The 18495-nt window shown below is 36.5% G+C and overlaps 1 protein-coding gene across 1 annotated transcript in view; it reads left to right on the plus strand.

Annotated features, from left to right (window-relative positions):
• Window positions 1–17846, plus strand: part of LOC149191359 (uncharacterized) — a 76751-nt gene extending 58905 nt beyond the window's left edge. The window contains exons 3-6 of the mRNA XM_089404194.1: window positions 13749–13853; window positions 16581–16707; window positions 16988–17041; window positions 17382–17846. Coding sequence (XP_089260320.1) covers window positions 13749–13853; window positions 16581–16707; window positions 16988–17041; window positions 17382–17453 — 358 coding nt within the window. The 3' untranslated portion in view covers window positions 17454–17846. The remainder of the gene's footprint in view (window positions 1–13748; window positions 13854–16580; window positions 16708–16987; window positions 17042–17381) is intronic.
• The last annotated feature ends 649 nt before the right edge of the window (window positions 17847–18495 follow it).

Consider the following 18495-nt stretch of genomic DNA (forward strand, 5'->3'; position numbering starts at 1 on the left):
CATTCCTCAGAGATATTACTTCTCCAGTTGTGGATACTGAGAATAGCTCTACTAGCTTATCATAAATTTCTTTGGATAGTTTCAAACTTGGAGACATATAGAATGAGAGAGTCTTTGATTGATTCTATCAAAATCCTTTGAATTCTTGTCTCATCCTTATTTTACTTGGCTAAGGCTTGAGTCTGCTCCTTAGCAGGGATAGTGATATTCCCTTTGACATGCTCTAGGAGTTCGTTCTCCTTTAGTAGATCATTCCTCTTCTTCCATGTAAGAAAGTTATTGGTACCTACCAATTTATTGCTCTCCTTGCAAAAAGAGATTGAAATATATTCAAAAGGGGACATGTACTTGATAGATTTTGAGATGTAATGGAATTGCTTCCTCCTTGAAGGCTTGATGGCTTGTCTTCCTTGGATCTTGATGCTCTTCAAGTTGCCTTCTTCAAGTGGACTTGCTTGATGATGAGGTTTGATGATGACTTGTAGCTTGATGTAGGTCCTATTTCAATCTGCTTTTCTTTGTAGGTGCCTTTATGTAAGGCTCTTCTTCTACCTCTGTAGACCTTCTTGGTGAATGATAGATTGTAGACTCTTCTTGTCCTTGAAGTGATTGAGACTTCTAGGCTTGATGCTTCCCTTTGATGAGTGTTCTTGAGTTGCCCTTTCCTTGATGTGTCACCTAACGCTTTGATACCATGTTGAAGAATCTAGGGCAAAGTAGTGTAGTGTGATTCTTCGTTACTTGATAACAATTTGTGGAGTCTTTTTACTTTTCTTGTTAGCTTATTCTTCTTCTTCTTCTTATTAGTGCATATGTGTGTACTTCATCAAACTGCTATCAAAACATAAAAACAAGAACACAAGATGTTGGCTCTCTGCCAAGGCCAAAACCTCTCTTCTCTTGAGAGAAAAACCCTTTAGTAAATTTCTCTTATTGAAACTTCTTTTGATCAATGCCAAACCCTAGATCCCTGACAATGAGATCCTCCAAGCACAAGTCAATTCTTCACTCTTTTCTGCACCATGTACTCCGGCACTTTGTTTCCCGACACTTTGTCCTCCTTCCTCCGGCACTTCGTTCTTCTTTCAATTTCTTAGTAACCTTGTTGCACTTGCTCTAGAGAAGGTGTCTTTCCCTTATGATGATCCTTCATTCTCCAACCAAATGAGCTCCTTCTTCAAAGTGTAGGTGCAGACTGGAAGTGACTGTTTGGCAGCCCTAAATTCTCGCACGTGTGACTATTGTAGCCTCTTTTCCTTCTTTGTTTGAGTGCCCTTCTTCTTTGCTTGGGGGTCCTTCTTCCACGTTAGAGTAGTAGGCCTTGTAGGCCTAGTTTCAGCCCCAACCGAGGGTGGATGTATGACTGTGGTTTACTGCTGTCCTAGCTGTAGGAACAACTCTCAGATTTCCGCACGTGTGACTGTAGTAGTCTTTGGAACAACCTTCAAGACTTCGGTGGTGAACCCTCTCACTTTGCTGCCTTTGGAGACCTTCTCACTTCGTTGTGCTTACCTTCTTCTTCTCTGATTTTAGAGCACTTGTTATACGTTTTATGAGTAGTGGACAACCTCTATAAATAGAGGTCTATCCCTCCTATTTAGGCCGACTAGACAGTTCTTTAGGCCGACTTGTCTGGCTGCTTGTAGGCCGACTTGTAGAGTGGACTTTGGATGGTTCTTTGATGGAGTAGAGAGCTTGAATGAGCTTATTGATGGTGCCATTGCTAGGAGACTTGTGACTTTGCTTGGAGGTGTTCTCTTGACCATAATACATATGCATACAAGGTATAACATGCCCTTAATGTCTTCAACTTATTCTTTTGACTATTTGACTCACCTATAGCACTTTAAATAGTGTTGGACCTATTTTCAACGAGCAAGAAACTCATTGACATATATTATAAAAATAATATTTCTTTTCCTTGAATAAATACAAATATCAAAAGTACATTTATGATGACGGAACCTAGTTACCTTTCCTTCAACAGTGACAAGTGAAAAGAATTTATTTTGAGTCAAAAGTGTCAAAATACCCCTCCAAGACCAAGTCGGTCTGGTAGTAAAGAATTCGTCCTCATTAGGGCTATTTGGCCTCCTTGAAAGGCTATATTTAAGAAACCATTCAACTTCATTTAGAGACTCACTCACTCATTCAATCAAGGAAGCGAAGACAAGAAGCAAGAGGGGAAGCAAAGGTCTAAAAGAAAGAAGGAAAGACAAAATTTTGATTTTTTCTCTATCTCACACGTGCAAAGGAGGTTAGGGTTTCTGCAACTACATGGATGAAATTTTTGAACTATAAAAGAAGGGATGAAATCTGAAGTAACAAAGTCAAGTTGATAATCTACAAGCCTTTGAAGAAGAAACAACCCAAGCAAAGGCAGGAGGAAGCCTAAAAGATCACTAATCACCAACACATGCGAAATTGTAGGACTGCAGTGAGGGTCGAAGTTTGTTGCTGGGGGTAGAAGTTGAGCATTTGAAAGAGATTTGACTTGATTTGACTTGGTGAAGAGAAGCACATCCTCATGAATGTTGAATTGGTCTTGGAAGGGTCTTAGTCTTGGGTCTAAGGGTTTTGGAATTCATCATTTGAAGATTCTATAAGAAGAGGAGATTTTTGTGGGTTTTCCTCTCTAAGAGAGGTTTTGGCCCTGGCTTGCAACCTACGTCTTGTGTCCATTTGTTCTATTGATCTTCATGTTTTGGTAGCTATTAGATGATAAGAACATTCTACTAATAAGAGAATAAGAAACTAATCATAAAGAAAAGTAAAAGAATATCACAAGCAGTTATCAAGTTAAAGAGAAATCACTTCAATTTAAGCCCTATTGATTTCTCAACATGGTATCAGAGCTAAGGTTCACAAAGGGCATAATGAAGATCACTACCTCCTTGAAGAAGTCATTAAAGGTCTCATTGAAGCAGTTCTCCATGATGTCAAAACATCTCAAGCAAAGCATCAAAGCATTTGGGGATCTCCTATTGTCTATCAAGAACTATATGACAAAGACCTCCTCTACAAAGGATTTGAATGAAGGACTATTCTTAGCTCTTACATGTACTTTTGAAGATGAGAACATATGGGTAATTGACAGTGGAGTTTCTAGACATATGACAGGTGAACATGGACAACTAAAGACCCTATCAAAAGGAATATCTTCTCATTCAGTCGAACTTGGAGATAAAAAGAGTTATGCAGTAAGAGGAATTGGATCAACCACGTTGGAGCTAGAAGATGGAGGAAACATACATCTCAACAACATCCTATATGTCCCAGGTTTGAAGAAAAATTTACTTTCCATTTCTTGTCTAGAAGATAAAGGAGATAGAATTGCTTTTGTTGATGGAAAAGTTATGGTATGGGGTAAGGGCTCTAGCATTAATAATGCAAAAATCATTGGGATTCATGAGGGAAGGCTCTATAGATTACTTACACCTCTCTCTCAAGCCTTAGTTCACCTTGAAATCAGCCCATGTGAACTTTGGCATAGAAGGTTTGGACACCTTCATTACAAAATCTTACCATCTTTAAACTCAATGGTGAATGGCATCCCTGAACTAAAGGAAGATCATGAAGGAATTTGTAAGGGATGTGCATTAGGCAAAAATGTGAAGAAACCTTTTGGAAGCAGTATTACAATATCTAGGGAAATTTTGGATCTCATTGACTCTGATGTTTGTGGTCTTATGGCTACAAAATCTCTTGGAGGTCATTTGTACTATGTAACTTTCATTGATGACCACTCAAGAAAGACTTGGATTTATCTTCTTAAGTCCAAGGATGAAGTATTTGATAAATTTCAAGAATTCAAGGCAGAAGTGGAGAATCTTACAGAAAGAAAGATAAAAGTGCTAAGATCTGACAATGGAGGGGAATACACATAAAAAAAACTCGTAGGTTTTGGTAAGGAGGCTGGAACTAAGAGGGAGTTGATAGTTTTATACAATCCTGAACAAAATGGAGTAGCAGAAAGAAAGAATTGTACAATTGAAAAATGTGTTAGAGCTATGTTACATGATCAAGACTTACCTCAATTTCTGTGAGGTGAAGCGTCCAAAACAACAGTCTATATTCAAAGTCGAAGTCCCCATAGGATACTTGAGAACATGACTCCTGAAGAAGCGTTTACCGGAAGAAAGCCACATGTAGATTATCTTTGAATATTTGATTGCCATGTCTACATTCAAATTTCAAAAGATAAAAAGAAAAAATTGGATCCTACAAGCATGAAGGGCATATTTGTTGGTTATAATGCCTCATCAAAGGCATATAGAATCTACATCAAGGAAGGTCACCGAATTGAAGTAAGAAGAGATGTGATTTTTGATGAAAAAAATGCGTACAAGAAGTCTAAAGATCTCCTTATTGATTCAGATGATGAATATCTACCAATATTTACAGAAAGTCCAAGGGAAGAAGAAGATAATGTTCCCAATTATGAAGAAGAAGGTCCCAATGAACCTGTGCAGCAAGTCATAATCCTTGAAACTCATAAGAGATCCACTTGGTTAACATCAACTCTTTAAGAAGCAGAAGGACATGCTGCAGCTAAAGGAACATTTAGGGAAAGTACAAAGCCTAAAAGATATTTAGGGTATGAAGCCTATATGACAAAGTTAATTGAAGCAAAACCATCCACTTTTGAAGAAGCTATCAAACATCAAGAATGGAAAGATGCCATGAAAGAAGAATATCAGTCTATAATGAAAAATGGAGTTTGGGAAATCATTCCTAGGCCGAATGACAAATTTGTTGTAACTTCCAAATGGCTCTACAAGATTAAGCATGCAGCAGATGGAAGCATTGACAAGTACAAAACAAGGTTTGTGGCTAGGGGTTTCTCTCAACAAGAAGGCATTGACTATGAAGAAACATTTGCTCCTACAACAAGATACACAACAATAAGATCATTAATCTCTTTGGCAACAACTATGGGATGGAACATCCATCAAATGGATGTCAAGACAACTTTCCTAAATGGTACCATTGATGAAGAAGTATATATTGAGCAACCCTTGGGATTTGAAGTACATAGTAAAGAAACTCATGTCTGTAGGTTGAAGAAGGCACTTTATGGCCTTAAACAAGTCCCAAGGGCTTGGTATCCTAGGATGGATTTGTATCTACTAAGGATTGTTTTTTCAAGGAGTTCTGCAGATCCAAATAGTGAAGGATGAACCAATGATCATTCTTCTATATGTGGATGACCTACTCATAATACGTTTGAAAAGTCGTATTCAAGAATGCAAGAAACAATGGGCAACAAAATTTGATATGAAGGATCTAGGGCTTATACATTATTACTTGGGGTTGGAGGTTTGGTAGAAACTTGACAAAATATATCTAGGCCAAGGAAACTATGTGATTAAGATGTTAAAAAAGTTTGGCATGATGGATAGCAAATCGATGACAATTCCCATGATCACCAATTTGAAGAAGTTGAGAAGTTCAGAATTAAGCCTTGTAGATCCCACACGTTACAGATAATTGGTTGGCTCTCTGATGTATCTTGTAAACACATCTAGACATATGTTTTGCATTAAATATTCTCAACCAATTTCAGATGAAGCCTAGACATGATCATTGGATAGCAGCCAAACATATATGATGGAAAGAAGTATGATGGAAAGAAGTACGATCTCTAGTCATCAATCTTGCTTCTTTTTGAGCACATGATGTCCATAATTTCTCAAATGAAGGAGCTTCTTTCCAACTGCTTATGTTTGCTGCAAATGCATCCCATGATCTAGGGAGACCATTGAGTGCTGTAGTCACAAGTTCTTGATCGAGAATTGATTCTCCAAGAGTTTGAATTTGATCTCTTATTTGCGAAATCTTCACAAAGTATGAAGCCACAATGTCGTCATTAGTCATCTTTATAATTCAGAGCTCACTGGTTTGAATTTGATCTCTTATTTGCGAAATCCTCACAAAGTATGAAGCCACAGTGTCGTCATTAGTCATCTTTATATTTCAAAGCTCATTCTTTTAACTCATTGATTGACCAACATTCTTGATAGTGTAGATATTTATTAGGGCATCATACATCTTCTTGGTGGTCTCGTGCTTTGTAATGTAGGGAATGAGATGATCTTTAATGGAGTCCACTATTAGACGCATGGCAGTAATGTCATCATCCTTAAACTTCTCTTTTCCAGCTGCATCAGTTGGTTCTATAGTCTTTCCTGTCACACTATCCAACAATTTGTTTTTGGCAAGAATGATATCTATTTTAACTTTCCAAGCTCTTAAGTTTTATGCTTCCTCTAGCTTGTTTTTGGATTTCATGGAGGAAGCCATAGATGCTGATGTACAAGAATGACTTTAATAAAATGCTCTCTCTAGGGTTTCTGCAAGAGTGATATCAATGTACCTTCCTTCTATCACCAAAGCTCTGATACCATGTTGAGTTTCTAGTGCAATTAGGGTTAGCACAATATTTTTAAAATTCCGATAATCACTTTTGATGTAAATATTTTTTCAACTTGTTCCAATATATTAGTTAACAATTATACTTCAGAAATTCAACAATAAAGAACAATAGAACAATAGAGATCACAATGCACAAAAGAGAGACAAGATTTACCCTGGGAAAACCCACTACGGGGAAAAACCCAACAACCTTTTCAATAGAGAAATTCTTCTTGTTCAATGAGAGACACACCTAAACCTATGGTCAAACTTGGTCTTCTCCTCCAAGTCAAGTCACCCAAACTGATCCTGCACTTTGCTCTTGATCCTGCACTTCTAGAATTTTGGCCCTCCTAAAATAACCAGTTACCCAAAATTTCGGCCCCGTAGTAGTTTCCCAAGTAACCCAGAAAATTTTGGCCCCCTGCAACAGTTGCCCCAAAAACTGCGAATCACAAAGAGGGAGATTCCTTCACACGTGCAATTTGCAAGAGAGAGCCAGGAGAGAGAAAATTCAGCCTTCTTCTTCATCCTTCTTTGTCCTTGTCATTTTCTCACTTGCCCATAAACTGTCTTGAGAGAGGAATGCGAATTGCCCAAATGAGGAGCTCGAGTTGCCTTTATATAGTGGTATGTCTAGGGTGAATGGATGTGTCTCTTGGCCAAGGCTGACTTGACTTGGAGGGAAGTCGACTTGTCACTTTTGGAGTCAAAATTTTCATTTCAAAATTTAAATTTACATGTTTTAAAAGTCGCAATGGGACTTTGACACAAAACAAATTTTCTTTTGACTCAAGCATTTATAAATGTGCTTTACAATGATAAATACAATTACATAAATTGACCAAAAGTACATTATGAAGATCGACCATAGTTAAATTCAATAAGCCGCAAAACCCCAAAATTAAAAATATTTCTGCTGCCATAAAAAGAAGAAATTCGCTGCTGCAAACCCTAGTGATCTCGGATCTCTCTCTTAGAGTTTTCTAGAGCTTTGATACCATGTTAAATCTCCTAATACCAACCCAAATTTATTTTCTCGCAACAATTATTTATTCCCAACAATTTATTTTATTAACCAAATAAATTCTGAATTGTTGAAAAATAAAATCATTGGTATTTTAACATCTAGAAATTTATATGCAGCAGAAATAAAATCAGAGAGATATCAATCACACATTACAACAGATAAACACCCACAACAATTCTCCTTCATTCATTAATATGGAAAATTAGGGTTTGGACTCAGAATTTACAAAGAAAAATATTGTGGCTAGAACCTGCAACTTGGCACTGTTGGAATACTTCAGCCCAAGGAAATTTGACCAATTGGAAACTAGCCACTGAAGAAATTCAGCTTGGAGAAAATCGGCCCACCTCTCACCAATAAATCAGCCCTTGCGCCTTGCCCTCACTCAGCCTCTGTGCACTCACAAATTGGACCTAGCAAATTGGTCTCTCCAGCAATTGCGCCTCCTCACTTCCATAATTCGACCTCTCCAATCTCCAACAAATCGGCCTCTTGGAAACACTCCCGAAATTTTACCTGTATTCTCCTTCTTTCTCCTCAGTGTAATTGAGCTTCTCGCTTTAGAGAACTCACTCTCACCTTCTTGAGAAACTTGTTTTTCCAAAATGCTGTAGCTCCTCTCTTCTTTGTTTGTGTCTTCACCCCTCCCTTAGGCTTTCATTTATAATCTTCATTAAGCCCAAGTCCCTAACCCTAACAACCCTTCTAGAAGATCTAGGAGATCATTGGTTGAGATTATTTCTAAGACACTTAAATAGTTTTACTTTTTATCCTTAGAAAATGACTTAATAGTCCACAATAATTATTTGACTTTAATTATTGTACTTTTCCTAAGTTATACTTAGGAAAGAAGACATAAATACTTAGAGGTAATAAATGATCTCCTACATGCCAAGACACCAAGCTTATGGAAAAGACCTTCAGAAGCTATACAAGCTTCAACATTTATTTCATTTCTAATTACATTAAAATCAAAATTCAAATATGGAAATTTCTGGGCCATTTTACCCAAGAGGACTTCACCCAAATTCTTGAAAAAACAATTTCTAGCTTGCTGGAAATTGACCTTTTTTGGTGTCATAGCACTTCATAAGTCTCTATTTTGATTCTCAAGGCTTTCCACCCCTAGACATAAAATCTGGAATTGCTTAGGCACTTTTAGGGTCGCTGATTTAGGCTTAACAGGTTGCTGTTCCTTTTTTTACGCAGACTTTAAAATCTGATTTTATAGGACAACAAACAATTTTGACACAAATCTCTCACCAGTGGTCCAAACTGCAATGTAATTACATATTTGGTTAGAGTAAATTTTGTACACCAAAATCGATTGGTCACACTCCATATTTTTCGTGTTTTGGTTCTTCTAAATCCTCTGTTTAGTTTTCTGCTGTATAGTGATAGTGTAAACTAGCTAGACAGTTATGGGAGATTAACATCTCCACTTCTAGTGACCCCATCTAAGGCATTGATTTTGTTTGGGATTGTTTGTGGTAATATTTGGGACTCCTCCTTTGAACATTTAGGAGGTTGTTTTGTCTATACAGCGAGGGCTTGGGCTGACGTGACAGTAGGCCCCTGTCCTGTGTATGTTCATCCAACAGGTTGCCAGAACCTTATCAACCCTGCTAATTGGATTAGTAATAGGTCAATGTAAAAGAAAAAAGAATAAAATAGCTTAGATTCATCTCAACCCTGGACCTTTTAAGCAGCAAGAGGTTCTCACATGGGTTTTTTTATGCTTTATAGATCCAGGGATAATATGGATCTATGCTAATTTATAATCAAAGGAAGCCTTTGTGTCAAAATATAATCCCTTATTGCTCCTCCTTACTGGACAGGTTAAGGATATGTTTCAGTCTTTTTGATTTGTACTGCTTATAAAATTAAGATGGAAAAAAAAGTTGACCTCAAACATTGTGTGAAGAAAAGAAAGCACCAATATAACCAGGGGTCAAAAAAAAACAGTGAGAGGTTTGCATGAGAGTTTTTCATAATCCCTCCTGGTAGCTTAATAGTCAATGGAAGTTTTCATGTCAAAGACAATTGGCTTATTGTTCCTCGTTAGTGTACAATTTAAGGTTATGTTCCACAGTCCCATTGACTGCTTCTACTTATCTATGGCATTTGTATTATTTACTTATTTTGCCATGGGTTACTTTATGAATATTGCATGCATAAGAAGCACAAAATGTTGCTTGTAGATACATTTAGCTTGTGATGTTATAGGTCTGTCTGGGACCCAACTACAGGTAAGCAAAAGATGGTTAAGCAATGGAGCACGGGGATCAAAAAAATCTGCGGTAACATTGTTGAAGGCAAAATTTTAATAAAATGTAAGCTTTGACATATTTCTATTAACATGCTTCAAGGTTAATAACATCTACACATTTAGAGTAGAAAAGATTTCAAGTAGGTAACTCTTAATAAACATCTATGAATCCTAGATATGCTTGTTTTAGGAGGAGGTACTTTTCTACTCTCTTTTGAGAGAACTGTATCAGCAGTTTACCATGCCACAAGTATTGGCATCCGTCTAAGAACATTAATTAGCAATGAAGGCAAACTGCAGTGCCAACTATGCAAAGGTCCAATGTAATCAGTTGGGACCTACTTCTGAGGCATCTATCTTTTAGTACACAAGTATTATTACAGGATTCTTAATGGCCTGCAAGTTTGTCTATCCTAAAGACCAGAATTCTTGAACAATCTCCCAAACCCTGCTCAAGTTTTATATAACCTTTACTGAGCCTTTCATCTAAAAGTCTGTCATCCAGTTTATGATGGCTGAGCTATCGTCAACACGACACAACTTGAATAATTTCACATGTATACACGTCCTACCTGGTTGCTGGGATGACAAAATATTGAGTGTAACAAACTTGCCATAATAGAAGTTTCATCTTTTCAAAATTGGCCAGCGCATGTTGCAAAATTCTTTGGAAGTTTTACTAACATATAGAATTCACCTTGTGGTCCATCACTGTATTGGAATCTGTCAAGAAATTGGAAAAACACAAGCACAATTGAAGACTGGTTAGTGTAAGGCAAATCTCCACAATCAGTTTTATAGAATAAAGCTAAATAGACCTTATGAAGCACAATGACGCCAATGGAAATAAAACAGAAAATTTCCTCCAATCAGTTTATCTGTCATCAATAACCTCAAAATTTGACTACAAATGCATTCTGGTAGAACACACCATAGCAGGTACGTTTGAAGTATTTTTAATAATAGAACTATGCAAAAACCCTGTGTACTGAATGAGGGACCAAGCGCAGAGTTGAAAGATTTGTCCTTCTCGATCCAAATGTAGAAATGACTATACTTTTCTTTATAAAGATGTAATTTGTTTCTATGAACACAAAATGACCAATGAGTGGTCTTCAGTATGCTTTAACTGATCCATGACAAGCAGGTTTGTCTGAAAATTGCATGTCCTTATTATTGTGACAATTATTTTTGGCAAGTATTAACTTTCCAATTGTTTTCCAGGGGACCTATATTGCATATGATATGCCTAGAAGTCCTAGTTGTTAAGTCCATCAATCATCTCTTCCATATTTACGATGATGCAAACAAAGACCCCAAAGTAGTAGATAACAATTTGAAACTTTAATTCAGAAAATTGAAAACTATTGAATTTGAAGTTACAAAATCGAGGGACAATTAACAATGATACTATTGAGCAAGAATTTTTGGATATAGGAAGGACGATTGACATGCTGTGATCAAGTTTGGAGAACACTTGACAGTGGTACACAAAAACTTCAAAGTACAAAGACAGTAAATTGGACGATACACCAGGAGAACATCTAAGGACAACCTAGCTGGACATAACAATTGGGCTTACTCATGCTAGTTGTTCATGTTGATTTAACAAAAAGATATTTTCATTTTGATCCTTGAAGGTCCAAATCTGGAATATTTTCGCTTCTTTTACTTACCATGCACAGCAAACCCATATGCTATTTACAGAATTATAACAGACATCGACCATTCTTATTAACCTTTTATATGAAGTAGATTAACACGTTCTAGTATCATGTTGTTTGAGAATGAAAGTAACTTTTGTAAATTACCAAAATGTAATTCATGCTTTTCAGTTCCTCCAGGGCTTCTATATCTGAAGACTTTTCAGTCCAGTAGTATTGCACCTTTAACAGTGTCAAAATCATGACCTCTGTTGGTCACATGTATGCTCTTTCAATGAGACATGTTTTATAATTATCTCAGCTTGCAGTAATTTTGTAGTTCTACTGACGAACATAGTGGGAGAAGAATCAACCAGCTTAACTACCAAGGCTTTTTAATGTGTTATGTGGGGTGTGGAAAACTTTTTATTTTTGTGGTGTTATTCCTAGTGCTTCAATATTTGAAATTTGAATGCTGCACACTCTGGAATTTGAATGTTTGTTTAAAGCCCTTAGTATTGTTGAAGAATCTAGGGCAAATGTAGTTATTGTGATTCTTCTTAGCATGATAACTATTTGTGAGGTATTTTAATTTTTTGCTTATTAGCACGATCTTATCTTTATTTCATTAGTGTGTGTATTTCTTACTTCATCAAATAGTTACCAAAATACAAGAGACAAGAACACAAGATGTTGGCTTTCTGCCAGGGCCAAAACCTCTCCCTCTTGGAGAGGAAAACCTGCACAAAATTCTTCTTATAGAGATTCCAATTGACGAATACCAAGACCATGACCCTTGACCTATTTAGCCACTCCAAGACCAAGACACCAATCCTCTTCTTTGTCACTGCTTGAGATCATCATCATTGCTGCACCACTGAGGCTTTCACCACCGAGATCTTCATTACTGCTGCAACACCATTGCTGCACCTTCATTGAGGACTTTACCATGACAAAGAGATCATTGTTGCTGCACCATAGCTGCTCCTTCACTTAGCTCATTGCTGCACTCTCACTTGAGATCTTCACCATGTCAACAAGGTTTCTATACTGTGTGAGAGCTGCACCGAGATCATGATCTTGTCTTCATTATGACCGAGACCATGATTGCTACTTTACCGAAATCATGACTGTGTTTAGTATGTCGAGAATGCTTCACTGTGGGATCACCGAGCTTCTTCTTATCACAACCATACGGAGAATGTAACTGTCTAGAGAGCATGCTGAGTGTATCACTGAGATCCTTATTATCATAATTATGCCCAGAACGTGATTGTGATTCTCTTCCTGCACTGAGAGCTTCATTGCTATGCCGAGAGTGCTACCACCAAGAGGGTCACACTGTAATTACTTACTGTAATTATACCCGAAGTTGCAGAGACTTGTGTTCACTCTCCTGCACCTCATCCGAGACCCTATACCACTGTGCTTGACCGAGACTTCAGAGATGTATGCAGAGATATCTCTGCTCCTCATCCGAAGTTGCAGGATGTCCGAGATTCTGAGCTTCTGTGGTGACCTTAGCTGGGTTTATATAGTTGTCACGTCTCCATAATAAGCCAACATGTTAGGGTGAACCGATGTGTTTCTATTTTTGAGCCGACTTGTCATATATATATGCTTTGAGGTCGACATGACTGTCTTCTTCATCGTTTAGCTTGCAGACTTCTTCTTGTGCTTGTCTTGGAGGATTGTGCTTGTCTTGGAGGGTTGTTTAGACTTTTCTATAGACTTGTAAGTTGTACATGACATTGACTCTTTGACATCCTAAGGCTCTCAATGGGAGCCACTAAATAAATAAACCTCTTGCTCATGAAACCCATGCAGCAAGGAATAATAAATTCATTTTACAAAAATCATAATTACAATGTCATGAAGACCGAACCTAGTTACACTTTCTTCAACAAGCATGCTGCATTATGGATCATCATCAAACTATCAGTTATGCCATGGCCCACATTCTATCTGATGACGATTAGCCAACGCTTGGGTAGGTATTTGTTCCATACCTTGTTTCTTATGCTGATAGCTCATAATCTTTACAATGCCTGTTGTAATTCATCATTCATATTTTCCTCACGTAAACATCAACAATAAGCCTTAACATTAACTATGGGAATTACTAAACATCCATAAACAGTTTGTTCCAAAAATAGTGGTATATAATATTCAAGGAGAGAGTTAAAAACCTGATCAAAGCTCCTAGGCCAGCAAGGACTGAAATGCATTCTTTGTTCCCTACCTTGCTGTCTTTTGCATTGTTTGTACATATTTGTGTTACTGAGGAAAATTGGAAAGGTTAAGAGAGTGAAGTGAAAAGGATAAAGAGGATATTATGATTATTTCTTGCTTTGACATTCGAATATCTTATAATGGGTGTACTTTGTTTCAGTTTGGATAAAATGGGAACACACTTATCTCCATCCCCAGTTTTATTTGCAGCAGTTCAACGAGTAATTATGGCAATACCAGTTGTCTTTTATTTGATTCTCATAAGGTTAGTTATCTTAAACTTTGATAAAATTTTGTATATGCATATCTTTTTAATTGGTTGTTGGCATTTATGATGCTGTCTGCAAAAGGATACAGGTATGCATTAGCACTGTTGCTTTTTGCTATTTTAGCAAGTATGGATGTACATGCTTTTTAAGGAAGGGATAACCATAGAGCGCTACAGAGTTTTGTTTGGTGTCATCGTGTCACTTTTCCTGCCAAATCATAGTACAGTTAACTTTAATATCTTTGTTGCTGTGCTTACCTGATTTTGTTTTCATTTCAGTCATTATTGTTCTAGATCACCATTTTACCATGTTGGTCAAAAGTTTTGTATTGTTAAAATGTTATATTTCATAATGATTTGTTCTTTTGTTCTCTTGGTTTTTCTATTGTTTGGTTATTATAGCAAGGGCTAACTAATTGTAATTTTGAGGAGGTTCCTTATGTAGCACCAATCAATGCCTATGGTAGGCTAAATATAAGCTCCCCCTTAATCAGTTGTTTTCTGAGTGTTTTATTACATGTTTGATTTATCTTATACATGGAATGTTGCTGATATAATGTGTTTCAGATTTGAGTATAGATAATTTTCATTTTCTTCTGCCCTTTTCCCCTACCTTGCCATTGAACAATGACCCATTCTGTTCCCTTCCCCTCTGAAACCAGTAGAACAGTTATCAGTAATTTCCAGCCATATTTGATTGTGCCATCCTTGATCCATGAGGATTAAAACATCTTTGATGGGAAAAAGCTCAATTGACTATAGTATATGCCTCTAACAAGTATAACAGTTCACAGGCAGAAAATTTATACAAAGTCTATATGCTTTCCAAACCATTTAGTTTCTTATATTTCAATTTTTCTCAGGGGCATATTATACTTCAAAAAGAAACCATTGGTCTTAAAACATAACAACAATTCTATCAAAATGGACTAAATGTTATCAGATATATTACATTTTTGGCTGCACCTATGGTGTGCCTGTCAAAAACTAGTGAAGCAAAATGAATGAACCATTGCATCAATTTCAAGATTCACATTTTTCCAACAAAAAATTCGACTAGCCTGCAATTTTTATACCAGAATCTGTAAAAAAAAACATGTCAGCCTTGCAAGTTTGTTTGACTACACTTATGGTGTGCATTTCAAAAACTAGTGAAGTGAAATGAATGAAGCATAGCATGAAATTCGAGATCTACATTGTACAAATCAACAGTTCAACTAACCTGCAAAATCTATCAGAATCTGTAAAAATATTGTAATTTGTTTACTTTGCAAGTTTGTTATAGGACTTTAATCTGATTCTTTATCTGTGTCATCATTTCCCTCACCCATGGCTTCATCGGTAGAGGGAAATCTAGACATCACCTGAGTCTTGACTGGATCCACGATGAGTTTTAGTCAGATTCAGAATGAGTTTCAAGTATCCAAATATAGGTACACTAGTATGATCCCATCCAAGTAGATTTGCGGCCCAAGACTGAATGCTTCTGCCTCAGCTGATTATTACTGATTAGCCGATCCACCTCTAGGGTTCCCTTTCGTGGGCACCAGAAAATAATGATTAGTGGCTCAGTCTTATCTGTCTCATGGGGCCTGTTCGGTTGAAAATTGGTCAAGGTCTGTAAAGAGTAAAGACCACTTCCTCAGCTGCCAATTGATCCCCTAAAACATTGGTCGGTAGTGGTCAACTGCCCAAATTTCATCATTTGCTACTCCTTTGTTTTGTGATTTTCTAATGTTTCTTCTATGTTCACTTTTCTCCTACTTTCCCTTCTAGGTTACTGTGTCTTTCACATTCATTCACATGTTATACCATGAAGTTTTGCAATATTACTAAATTTTTATAGAGCATATTTAGAGTAAGTACATTTTATTAAAATTATTTTGAAATTTCAAGTTTACTTTTTGATTAAACTTATGATATTTTATGCATCCTATTTTTGTATTCTCGGTGCAGAATGTATTTGAAAATGCCATTTTTTGTATCTAAGAGTTCAGCCATTGCCATAACAACATTTCCATTAAAGCTAGCAGTAACTGATGAAGGTCACAGATTAAGATTTTCATTTAAACTTTAAAGTTGTTGAGATTATTTCATTCTGAGCATATTAGAATGATGGCTATGAGCTTCATGGTCTGAGATTGATTTACAAAGATGATTGCTCCCTAGGGCTTCACTAAATATTGCTTTGGCAAGTGCATGTTGATGTCAATTCATACAAGTAAAGTTATCAATAGGGAGTTTGTGAAATTAAGGAGTTCATGATAATTCTGACTTATTAAGTTCTTTGAAGTTGCATATTCTACCTGTTGCTGTATGATATAGAATATTTTAATCTTTAACATACTTTTCTAAGTACGACTTTTTATAATAACAACCTTAATTTGTCTGACAAAAGGCTTACAATAAATATGAATCTAGTATATTTACATGAATTAGTGCATTGTTCTTAAGGACATTCTGCTTTCGTGTTTTGTCAGATTATGCATGAATAAACTTGTGCAGTATTTTGTTTTAAAAAGCTCATGAATCAGCCAATTTACATATTAAGAGCTACCTTTGCTAGTGTGACATTGGCCTCCTTTTTGTGCCCTTGTCCATATAGTGTACAGCCCATGGTCTCTCAAGGATATGGGGCTTTATATTTTTTGGTGTTGCTTCTCTTTCTTGAATCTTTGTAAAAAATATATAACAATACAGTGATGGTACTTGTGGGCTGTGCAGTCCAAGATCTTTTAAGCATCTGTTGCGTCGCTTCCCTGCCTTTGTAGCGATTTCTGTCTTTGAAATAGTGGCATTTATTTGCTATCTAAAGAGCCTGGAGACTTTGCTAGTTTCCTATGCAATTGCGGTGAGTTATTGTTTCTTTGACAACTAGTGTAAAATGGTTGAAACTCAAAAGTAATGAGGATATATTTAACTGCAGGCAGTTTCACAATTTTGCATGAAAAATTGAACTTGATAAGATAGGTAGAGGGGTCAAGGATAAAAGAGAGTGGAAATACTTGAGCATGTGATTTATAACATTTTTATAGTTTCCTATCTCATGCCAATAAAACATTTCCTAGGGTTCTTTTTTTGAGTCTTATTTTCCATGAATCTAATTAACATCTACTTCAACTTTCTTTCAGGCAAAACGTAGCAATGTGCTACTATCAGTTATCGTTGGAAGAGTAGTATTCAAGGTAATTTTGCTCTCTTTGGAAAATGATACTTGTGCTGAATTAATGGTTCTTTTGGTCTGGGTCCAAATAATCCTTTGCTTTGTATAATATTCTTTTCTCATCATTTGAAAATCGTGCACTTTCAGTGACGATTATGTAAATTATTGGGAATTAAAGTAACACAAACCCAGATATTGCTCATGCATGTAAAGATGCATCTAAGAATATTCCTGTACACATATGGGTTGGCATCTGTGCATATGGGAACATGCGCTGTGAATAAATTTACAGCTATGCATTCTGTTGTTTGATCATGAGTAGCCACCTCATTTATTTTGGGAATGTTGCCTTTTGGTTTCAGGAGAAGATCTGGAAAAAACTCCCATTTGTCATTTTGATGGTCGCAGGAATGGTACTTATTATTCTAGCTTAGGCTGGTACACGTGAGAATTTGTGGAAGACTAATTGGATACATGAAGCTATCAAAGTAAACACACAAATAACCTAATACAGAATCCGTGGAAAGGATCATCGTTGTAGTTTATGGGCAAATATGAGAGGATACGAAAACCCAGCTTAAATTGGGGCTTCAATGTAATTAAGTTTCACCATTAATACTAAATTAAATACTTTATACAACCAATCATAGAGATGCAAAATCTGGTCATTTAATCACATGATCTGCATCTCCTTGCAGCGCTTATTTGTTGTAAACGAGCAAGGTGACAGCACATTATTTTAAAGGGCCATTGATAATAAAACTGGCATTTTTAGTGCCCTTTATAATTTGGTATTCCAGATCATCATTTGAAGCTTTCACAGATTACCTATATCGTGTATATTCTATTCAGAGCAGATTATGTTGCCATCTGATTATAAGCAGAATGAAATGTTGAATTTGTGGGCCCACCATTTCATATATATCCCTTCAATGCTCAACAGTCCGACGTCATCATGTTTTAACAGAGTTGCTTGAGGAAAAAAGGATGTTTACATAATGAAGTCACAACAGTCCGAAGTCATCATTTTTTAACAGAGTTGCTTGTGGACGTGCTTACAATGCACGCTGGTAGATACTTTTGTTATTGCTAAAGAGGAAAAAAATATGTTTACGTAATGAAGTCATACAGACACAGGTAGGGAGCACTGCTGTCGATTCTATATATCGGCCTCTGTTTTTATCAGTCAGAGTTGATACACAAATCTTGTGATTTTAAGTGAATTATTCTCCTCCTTATAGCTTAATTTTCTGTCCTTTTATTTTTCAAGGAAAACTTTGCTGGGAAAATCAAGGGATGCTTCTCTATATCTGTGGATGGCATTTCTAGTAAACTGGTTGCTTAGAATAGTGTGCCTCACTTAGGGTATTTGAATTGGGCACCTTTTGACACGAAACTAGCCTGATACTCAACAATATTAGTGACAACCAGTTAAGCTAATTCCTTTTGGACTATTTTCTGGTTATCCTTATGGAA

The sequence above is a fragment of the Pinus tabuliformis genome, chromosome 2_2 (genome assembly GCF_031772625.1).
Source record: "Pinus tabuliformis cultivar Carrire ecotype Pingquan chromosome 2_2, CPIR1, whole genome shotgun sequence".
Lineage (NCBI taxonomy): Eukaryota > Viridiplantae > Streptophyta > Pinopsida > Pinales > Pinaceae > Pinus > Pinus tabuliformis.